This window comes from Lytechinus variegatus, chromosome 1 (assembly GCF_018143015.1).
Source record: "Lytechinus variegatus isolate NC3 chromosome 1, Lvar_3.0, whole genome shotgun sequence".
NCBI lineage: Eukaryota > Metazoa > Echinodermata > Echinoidea > Temnopleuroida > Toxopneustidae > Lytechinus > Lytechinus variegatus.
The window spans coordinates 52809319-52820480 of NC_054740.1; the positions used below are offsets into that span (position 1 = coordinate 52809319).

The 11162-nt window shown below is 36.1% G+C and overlaps 1 protein-coding gene across 1 annotated transcript; it reads left to right on the forward strand.

The window, feature by feature from the left end:
* The first annotated feature begins 2529 nt into the window (after positions 1-2529).
* Positions 2530-6707, forward strand: LOC121416419 (MORN repeat-containing protein 2-like). The gene is made up of 4 exons (XM_041609933.1): positions 2530-2668; positions 3720-3809; positions 4572-4815; positions 5540-6707. The coding sequence occupies exons 1-4, from the start codon at positions 2662-2664 to the stop codon at positions 5640-5642; spliced, it is 444 nt and encodes a 147-aa protein (XP_041465867.1). The 5' UTR covers positions 2530-2661; the 3' UTR covers positions 5643-6707.
* Positions 6708-11162: the final 4455 nt, after the last annotated feature.

Sequence of the window (11162 nt, forward strand, 5' to 3'; positions counted from 1 at the left end):
CATGCATCTACTTCATTGATATATTTTTTTTGATAAGCAATTGAGTAAGTGAGAAAGGTTTTTTTTTAATGTGGGATCATGTCGAGAATTATTTTTTAATTTGGGTGAAATTTTCTGAATCAAAAATACCCATGTATGTATATCCATATAAAATTCAATTTTTACTAAATGAAAGTCTCCTCAACTTTTCCATTCAGCATCATTATATTACTTGCAATCGAATGAGTTTCTGTATTCCAAAGGTTTGATCAAGTAAGCTTGATCGAGTCAATAGAATGAACTTAACTAATGAATTATATCAACTTTTTTTTGGGGGGTGGACCATTGAACCTTAGGTTCTGTATTCCAAAGATTTGATCAAGTAAGCTTGATCGAGTCGATAGAATGAACTTAACGAATGAATTATATCAACTTTTTTTTTTGGGGGGGGGTTGGACCATTGAACCTTCATGGCTTCAGAACAGCAAACCTTGTTTTGTTTTTGGATTAACCAACATTTGGAATATACTGTATTTTGAACCATATGTATTTTCGGAGAAACAAACTGGATGAAGATTTAGCCTTTAGATTATTCAAACACGAGTAAGAAATATTTTGCATAATGAGCTGTAGCCTCTTGGCTTGTTCCACATACATGTGCATATCCATGTATACACACAAATCCTTGGTGAATAATTCAGATTATAATAAAAGTTAATATGGTTTATAAGAGGGCGTACTGCGAATTATTTCCTTGCCAGTATTCCTGTAATTTGTCTAGAATAATATGATACCACACACAATACAAGATGTATATTGCATAGACTTATGAAATGCAAATTAATGTAGAACTTTGATGTTTTGATAAAGCTTTCACTAGATTTACCTGATAATGATGATTGTTTCACAAAATAGGAATTGTATTTTTCTGCATACTTTCATAGTTAATAAAGTTGTGAATTTTATCAACAAATCTCTGTTGAAATGTTGTGTTTATTGGGCTTGAAAAGTCTATATGTCAACCTCTTTAAGTGTGAAATTACTTCTATCCGTTTATACTTGTAACAAAAATAATGTACCAAAGACTTAAATGAAAATCAGTAAGGCATTTTGTACATCGTTTATTTTTAAGTATTTATTGATACAAGAGACCATAGATTCTTTAAAGTATAGAGTGAAATGATATACAAAGAATATATTTCCACCTACTTCTGTCTTGATCCCTTCCTTTCTCTTATTGTGTTTCTTGTTTTGTATTTGTGTTTGTTACTGTTGTATCCCGCTACAAGCCTTGCTTTTACGGTATTAAGCTGCTTTCTGTTGACAAATCTGTAATCCGTATATTATACAAAATAATGAATGTTTATGAGTGCAATGGACAAAATACTTCATGAGATGAAAGATGAAAAGGTCCATTCAACAAGACGCAGCCTCATTGAATGGATCATTCATTTTATCTTTCACCGAATGAAGTATTCTGTCTATTGCACGAATGAACATTCATCATTTGGTTTATATGACACATAAAACTAGATTATTTTTCACAGGAAATTTATGAGTTACCATGCAAAATATGATCATGCAGTGTGAGCTTGGTTGTTGATTGTCGTGGATGTTGCGTACGATGCCTGTGTGCAATGGACAAAAAAATTGCACTATGAGTAGATCCTAAATTGCACGGTCGATGACGTCATTGTAAATACCGAGGTTTTTTACCTGACTGCTAAGAAAGCACAAATGCCTGTGAGCAAGCAACCAAAGGACCAACTGCTTAAGGTCCTCTCCGTGGGACCTGGTAATGAGGATAAATGCCTTACCAAAGGGCACTAGCCCACCACTTGGGAATCAAACCTGGGTCACCGGAATCCGAAACCTCCGCTCTACCGACTGAGCTATCGCGCATATCCAAATCGATCCAAATATAATATCCAAAATGATCCGAATGATCGATATCAAACAAGCAATCAAATGCCAAGGATCTATCTATAGGTTTGATATAAACTATTTTATGACAAATGATATTATTTTATTTATATATTGAAAAAAATATATTTTATGAAAATGGAAGAAAAATGATTTGCTTGAATGAATAGAACCAACAAAAAATAACTTTAGGCCTACATGGTAATAGACGATATACAATTAAATACGACTATTTGGGCCAATGATGACATATTTGATAGAAAATTTAATTTCTTTTTATTTTGCAATATCGTTCTTTTTTGTTGTTGAAATGACAGTCAAAATAAAAGTAAGTTAGATATATAATTGATAATTTTGATTTAATTCTGCATGGGAACTAGATGTTTTCGAAAATAATGTGTTTTTGCATGGAGGACAATTATTGAGCTAGATAAATGGTTCAGTTAGTATTTTGGAAGCTTGACATTAAAGGCCTCTCGAGATACTTTCAGAGGATATTTAATTGTTTAATTGTCAATTTAAATGAGGATTTTAAATGTTCATTTTTTAATCATAAATGAAGCTACATGTATCTAGTACATGCCCTCGAATGGATTTAGATTAACGCCATCTACGTCCGTATCTAGCACAGCTGAGTAACCAAACGCTGACTGATTAAATTATGGAAGTGAAATCAAAAGTTAATGTATTAACCAATTAACCAAATAGAAAAGGCAGATTAAGCTGAACCCATAAGACAACAGGGAATTCAAGTTCAAGATGCCAGGTATATGAATATGATTTTTAATTTATTGATTCATTTATTGGTTTTGAAAGGAAATAAACCAAATTCGGTTGGCAGAGCTGAGACGATGCAGCTGCAGCCGCCTTTCACCGTGATCATCGTCCTCGCCGGCTCCCCGTTCCTTCCCCGGCCCGCCCGTGCGGCGCTGGCGCGCGGCCAGCACAACAATTACACGAGCTAAACGATCTAGATTCTAGTTAAATAGTCCTCATCATGATATTTTTTCATTAATTTAATGCTAGGGCCATTGCATTGTCATTTTCATTGGAACAGATTCAACTTCAAGATCTGTGCGGTCTGGTGTTTGTAATTTGCCAGTCACTGCATTGTAACTTTGTTGACGTGTTGTTGCTGGAAATGGAATGCCTACTGGTATTCACTGGCTTGCCTTTGTTGCCCTGTTGTGAGTCAAGACTGAAATTGCTTAAGCTAGTTTGTTGATATTTAAAGTGTTCAAACTTTATAATCCCTATAGTCAAGAGTGCAATATGGGAGAACAAAACTTAACTCAAAACAAGTAAGAATTCATCTCAACTCTAGAAATTCCATTCTAATTATCAAAGATCTTACAGTATACCAGTATTCTTGATTTGTATTTTTGATGCCCTTCTAACCCAGGAGCTCACCGTGTATTTACCCATACTCATGGGACAAGGGTAGATTATGGTCAAAATATCTAGCAAGATAAATTGTGAAAACAGAAATTATGTTATTAATCATAACAAATGGCAGATCGAGACTGGGGTAGAAAGAGAGAACTTTTCAGATTTTTGAGGTTCCAGTCTGTGCCTCGATGTCAGGATTCTACCACTCGACCTTTCATATAATCGTGGTAAGTGCATAATTTCTGTTTTCACAATTTTTCTTGCTAGATATTTTGACCATAATCTACCCTTGTCCCGTGAGTATGGGTAAATACACGATGAGCTCCTGGGCGCCGTCCCGCTTCGCTCCCTTGGTTAATGCTCTTCCTGATTAATTCCTATCTGTATGAATTTAATCTGTCTTGTTTTATTTTCAATCCATTCTTCAGCTAAAGGAGGACGAAAAGGAGAAGTCAAGGAAGAGGAAAAAGTACCTCAACTCAGGGGTGTTTTTGTATTTCCAAATGGAGACAGATATGGTGAGTAATTTTTTCCCTATATTTCTATTAAATTTGATTTGTTAGAAAAGTGTAACTTTTGCACACACAAAAAAGGAAGAAAAAGATGTACTCATGTTGGCCCCAGTCTACTTTTAAAGAGTTTTGATTCTTTACAAGATGTATCCATGTTCGTATGGTTCTCTTTTAAAGAAAGATGATTGAGACCTCAGAAAAGATTTCTTGATCGTGTATTGCTATGTTTTCACTCTTAGACCAAGAACAGTTTTTTTTTTAATTGAGAGCAGAATTCCCTCAATTTTTATTCATTGTATACTGACTTGATTTTAATATACCTATTATTGATTCTTCTTTATTCAGTTTACAGTTCTATCAATTTTATTTTTGTATTGTTTTCCTTGTATAATCATTTATTAAATTCAGTTTTGACTGCAAGGAGCTATTATTGAATGAATAAGTGTTAGTTTTTAAGGCTATTTTACAATTATTGAATGATTTTTTTAGATGTAGAAAGAGCATTTTCAATTCCACTATCATCAGTTCATCATTATTAAAATCACCATCATCATTAGTATTTTCAAATTATCATCGAGTCTTCATGCTTTTGCCCAATTTCAGGCCCTGCCTTCAAATTTCTGGCTTTTCAGGCTTTTTATCATATATGTCTTTATTAGATGTTTTGACTGCTTTAGAGGTCAAGCAAGAAAACTGACTGGCAACCATGAATCATAGACATTATTGATATTTCAATCACCCTTTTTCTTCATTTCAAAACCTCTCCAGAGGGTGATTATGTGAAGACCGACGACGGAGCCATAGAGCGCAACGGCCACGGATTGCACATCACACCCGATGGGCTGTGTTATGATGGAGAATGGGCCGGTGATAAGATGAACGGACAAGGAAAACTAACGCATCCCAGTGGAAGCGTCTATGAAGGAGAGTTTGTCAATAACCAGTTTCACGGCAAGGGAAGATACACATTCGCCAACAAGGCTGTGTTTGATGGCGAGTTCAATGAAAATAAGTGAGTGTGGTTTCACTCTGCTATACAGTAGCGTCTGCTTTTGAAATACGATGTTCCAAAAGTTGAATAAGTACCTAGGTCAAAGCCATTTTTTTTCCAGATCAGAATGGCAAAACATGTGTTATTTATATCTTCCAAGTCAATTTCTCCTAAGTCTAATATCTGTGGACCCTGAAGATTTGACTCCTGCGGATTGTACTATATTTCATACAGTAAATTAAAATAATTTCTTGCTTACATAGGTTGATTTCTTTCCCAAAAAGGGGGATACGTGACACTCTATTTTGGAGAGATTCATAATGCTAAATGAAATAATTAAATCCTACTTCTGAACTGTCTGATTCATACCATCGTTGTGTAGTACCAGCATATAAGCTACAAAAGAGATACGACAGATATTTGCAGCTCTATTTATTATTATGAATCATGATGAATTTACTGTGTGAAAGGGAGGAAATAATAATAATATAGGTATATTTACCCAGGGCAGCCACTTCAGTTTCGAAAACTGTTCTACCAGCGGGCCCTGCTATTATTACCCCGGCTTGATTGAAAGAAAGAAAGGAAGGAAGGATATAAGAGATGGATTTTTTTCTTTAGCTTTTATTGATCAGATTTAAGCCAGTTTTAGAAGAAATCATGTTTGTTCTGAATATGATTTTTGTTTCATCATCGGTAATATTTGATTTATGTATGTTTTCATATTTTTCTTACATTTAAATAGAATGGAAGGCGATGGGCAATTTACAGATACGGACAAACAAGTCTGGTTTGGTGCTTTCCACTGTAAAGCAGCTCCGGGACTGAAATTCAAACTGTCAATGTGAACGGGACATCACACAGCCATTGTGCCATGGACTTTATGTGGACAGGACAACAGGCTGCGTACATTTAGATGACTTGAGAATGTCCGAGTTTCAAACTGCCATTGTGCTTTTGAGCAGGCTTTCTTACCTGAAGAAGAGGGTGTCTGGCATCCATCTTTTCATTGGCTTTGGAATGCAATATTACAAACTGCATATCCGTTCTATTGCTGAAACTAAATGTTGCCAAGGAAATTTGCTTATATGAACTCCTGAAGGACCTCCAGATTCAGACAATCACTGGAAGAAAGATGCTCATAATGAAGGATCATCAGTTAGAAGAGATACTGAAGCTCTTGGTCAAAGACAATAATAATACACACCTGGGTCCCGTTGCATAAAAGCTATTGTTATGGTAACTTTGCCATCCAATGATAACGTTCATGGAATCCTTGATTTTAATTGGCCGTTGATCAGCGTCACCATGGGAATAACTTTTATGCAAAAGGGCCCTGGATCCCTGTTTCACAAAGACTCATCAATGGTAATCGTAATCGCAATCAAGATTTCTATGGTAGTTACCATAATGGCAAAGTTACGATAGTTGCAAGTCTTTATGAAACGGGGACCCCTGGGTGGTGTTTCATAATGCTCTTGATAGGTTACGATTGAGATGTTCCTTGGCTAAATCGACCTTTTTTTATATGTTCATCAGCTACAGTCATCCTTGTAGATTAGAATTGTTTAACTTGCATCCAGATGAAAAAAGTTTAATTGGGGTAAAAAAAAAACAATATGTTAAAACTTGACTTCTGGGGTATCACATTTTACATGAGAGAGGATCCCAGTTATGCGTGAAGTTGGGCGTAACTTATTAAAAGCATTATGAGACAGCCCCTCTGGGTGTTTTAAAGTGAGATCAGCTGGTCTTACAATCACATGATATCCAAGTATTTTGCAATAAATTACTACATTGGTCAGACCATGTCCATCATTTTGGTTTAATTGAATACTCTTATGAGGCAAAAACACTGGCAAAAATATCATTTTGAATGTGCAAATCCAGTGTGATAGAATATTTTTGACAAAGAGGTGACATTTTTTTTTCAATCACTCATTTATAGCGAGTCTGTATATATCATAAATATCACAGATGTACAGGGGGTGACCATGGACCTCCAAAAAACCTCAGGACTAAGAAAAAAAAGGGAAAAAGAAGAAAGGAATGAAAAGGGAGAATTGTAGCAATTTATGAATATTGCGTCAAACCATAAGAAAAAATTAGATCTTTGTATTGCATTAGAAATTTTGCCACGTCTGGCCCCTCAAAATTTTTGGCTCATTACATTACTGATAAATATTCAAATCTCAAATTGTGAAAGCATCCAGAAGAAAACACATTTCCTAATATAATTTTTCATTGTCAATTGTGCAAATTATGAAATTGGTATGTACTGTTCTCTTTCAAATAAGATAAATGTGCTTCCTTCTGGAGGGCACGTAGCTTATAACTATCAGAAAATTGAGAAGAATGATAAAATGTTGTTTGTCATTTACTACAAATTGCATACATATATTTCCAGGATAATATTACTCTTATCATAGACCAATTTAAGATGGAAATTCATTGGTTAATTATTGAATTCTCTAACACTTGACTGCCATTTGAATAACATTCTCTCCCGAATTGTTTACTTTGATCCCATAATGGTTGCCATCAATTACTGTAGGCCATTGGATTAAAGGAGCAGTCCAAATAAACATTGTTGCATGAACTGTATGCATAGAAGATAAATAGATCACTTAAATCCTGGAGATCCTATGTGCTGATCTGATTTACAGTTTGCAATCTTAGTTCCATGCGTTGTATTTAGGAGAATATACATTGTATTTCAAGACAGAGAGGCTGTATTGTAATTTGAATTTTGTATCATTTGCATGTTTCCTCCTAATATTCCAAAGATACATGGCACATACGTGTAGCTTGTTGTAGGGATGGTGTTTCTCTCATTGTTACTGAGGTCATTACAGCATGCATGTGTGGAAGTTTGTGAATTGATAGTAACAAATTTTATATCACAAAAATCGTTGTTCTCAATATTGCTGCTCCAAATCTGAAATATGTTGATTGAAAGGTAAATTCTTCTATATGACTTCAGAAGTCAATCAAGCTCCTATGTTAATCATTAGTAGTTGCTAACGCTGTTGTCAAAATTCCTGTATATTTTCAATCTTTGAGATGCACATTTAATCAAAAAAGCATTTATCACATCATCACAGGAGTTCATTTCTTGTAGGTCTACACTCTATGTAATTGACGGGGGGGGGGAATCTTTTTTATATAATGGCAGAATGTTGGCTACCAAGTTTTGTTTTTTTTTTTGGGGGGGTCACATCCTAAATTTCAATTCTTTTTAATAATATATGCATCAACTGATCATTTTAAACTATATGAAAATGCTTTTGGGGATGGGGGAGAAGGCAAGGGTATATGGGTACAAAGTGAATTAAAATGAGCAAAGGAATTCTCTGTCTGATAATTGCTTGTGTACATTTTCTATGTTGCTTAATTTTCTTTTTTAAACGTATCAACATAGATTTGATCCAAGAATGAAAATTGTCATGAGAATGCAAATAGTCAAATGCAATTATTTTATACAAATATTGAGTGTGTATTGTTCAGTCTGACATGACAATTCCAGCTCCTAATTCAGTATTGACCTTGTGTAATATTTACTCAGTCAATCCTGGCCACCTATACATTGGTGATATACAGTACATGTGTATACCACCATGGACCTATTATAGGTCCATGATACCACCATGAAATTGGGAAAGTCTCTCTTTTTTGTGGAGCATTCGAGGACCGCCAGTGATGTGTTAAATATCACACTTTTATTTATTTAAAAAATATATTTTTAAATATACTCAAAAGTTCTTCTAAGATGATTTTTCCTCTATGTGTACAAAGGTTATATTCCAATTAGATAATGGATTCTAAATTGTTGGCAAGAGCGCGTTAAAAAAAAACGACGTTGTCATATTGTAACGGTTACAGCCCGATAGACCGCGGGTCCGATAGACCGCGGGTCCGTTAGACCGCGGGTCCGATAGACCGCGGGTCCGATAGACCGCGGGCCCGATAGACCGCGGGTCCGATAGTCCGCGGTGTGTGTAAAATTATGATCAGGACAATATAGTGAAATCCATGTCATCAAGAGGTCAAAAGGTCATTGATACGAGTCCATGGGGTTCTATAACGATGACCCACAGGACAATCGCCCCTGACATCTACTTCAAGGAAAATATTATCTCCATATTTTTATCGTCGGGGACTGTTACCCCCCCCCCCCCGGAAATATGCCCTCTAGACGCCATACGGAGCCTCTAAAATGCCATCGACTTGACGACATGGCGAGATACTTTATCTTGCCATGTCGACTAAATAAGCTTATTATGTCCGCATGGCGAGATACGTTATCCTGCCAAGTCAGTCCACTTATAAAAAGTTATATGTCAACATGGCGAGATATTGTATCTTGCCAAGTCGACTTAAATATGTTACATGTCAACATGGCGATATATCGGGATTCTTGCCGGGACTTGTACACTTCATATCTCGCCATGTGGACATATCGACTTGACAAGATAGAATATATCGCTATGTCGAAATAATAAGCTTATTAATTACTTAGTCAGCGGAAGCGGGGGGGGGGGGGGGCTTTCCCCCTAAATTTGAGGTGGGAGGACGGTCCACCCTAAATTTTTAGTTGAAAACTATTTTTGGTCGTCAATTTCTTTTCTACGCCCCCCCCCCCCTAAATTGAGGTAGACCACCCTAAAATATTTTTGTCCCTCCCCTAATTTTGGTTGATAACCTTTTTTTTCTTGTCAAAATATTTTGGTGGTCCCTCCTAAAATTTTGGTTGATTTGCTTGTCAATTTTTTACCTGTGTCCATCCCAAAATTTCAGGTGGATCCCCCTAAATGTTTTACCTTCGGCCGCCAATGATTAATTAAGACATGGTAAGATAAAGTACCACGCCATGTCGTCACGTTAAGGCATTTTCACAATTATTATTTTCATAATTATCTGGGGTAATTGTCTGGAGAGTAAATTTCCGGGAGGGGGGGGGGGGTAACAGTCAACGGCGGTAAAAATATGGGGATAATATTTTCCTTGAAGTAGTTGTCTGGGGGTGATTGCCCTAATTGGGTTATTGTTATAGAACCGGCCAGGCGCGGATCCAGGATTTCGAGGGGAGGGAAGGGGAGCAAATTTGACCTGATGTTTGGCGCCCATGTGTACTCTTCGAAAAATGGCGCCCACTCTCTCGCCGGCGGCCAGGCTAACTTAAATTATCTTATAATCACTTTAAAACAAAAATAAAGACCACTTTTTAATGTGTTCTTGAAAAAAAAATCCATGAATACATAAATACCAAAAGGTAGGGGGACATAGGGGCGGTTCCAGTCTTCGGCAATAGGAAGGGGGGTGCATGGGGCGGAAATTTGTTTCAGCCATATTTTCCCCGATCGGCAGCTCGAAGATAATTTTTGTTTGTTTCTTTGAAGGGGTAGTCCTCATTAGTCACTTCTTGGCTTTATTCTTATGAATCAATACATAATATCATAATCCTCATATATAATGCGAGCACGAAGCGCGAGCTAATTTTGGGGGAAATTTTATGTATTTTTTTCCCTAAAATTTGAACTGATTCTTGGCAATGTTTGTTATCCTGAAAAAGACATGTATGCAACTTAATAATTACTACGAACGCAAAGCGCGAGGGGAAATGAACTGATGAAAAAGATACCTGTTAAAGTAGCATTTAACAATCAAATAATGCGAGCGCGAAGCGCGAGCAGAATCTTTTTGAAATTTTCACCCAAAGAAAGGAAATTCTAAGCACTTTTTTTAACTCAAGCAGAATAGGTATATGAGTAAACAATTAAAGCAAGCGCGAAGCGCGAGCGGAAAATTTCTAGATTTAGTCCTATAATATTTACTGAACGAGACACTCTATTCATGATTTGTAAATCCTAAAAAATATGAGTATTAATAATGCGAGAGCAAAGCGCGAGCAAAAAAAAAATATACGTTTTAAACTGGTGCCTGTTAAGGACTGCTTGCACTTAGCCATGAAGGCGTCACATATTTCAACAATCCAAAAAATGCGAGCGCAAAGCGCGAGCTGAACATTTTTTAACTTTTTTAAAGAAAGAATGGAAAATTTCAATCAGTTTTTGTAATCGTGAACAGGATAGCTATGTAATTTAACGATTGATGCGAGTGCGAAGCGCGAGCAGAAAAAAAATCGAGATTTAGACCTAAAAGTGGGCCACTCTGTTCATGTTTTGTAAATCATCAAAAGGATGAGTAATATGGGGTCTTCCTATATTAAAAATGCGAGCACAAAGCGCGAGCAGAAATTTTTTGAAATTGTGATCTGAAACTGGATAATGATTTAAATTAGAGAACAAGTTGGGTATCTGAATAAACATGCGCGAGCGTGTTTCATATTTAGACCTAGAATCTAGGCA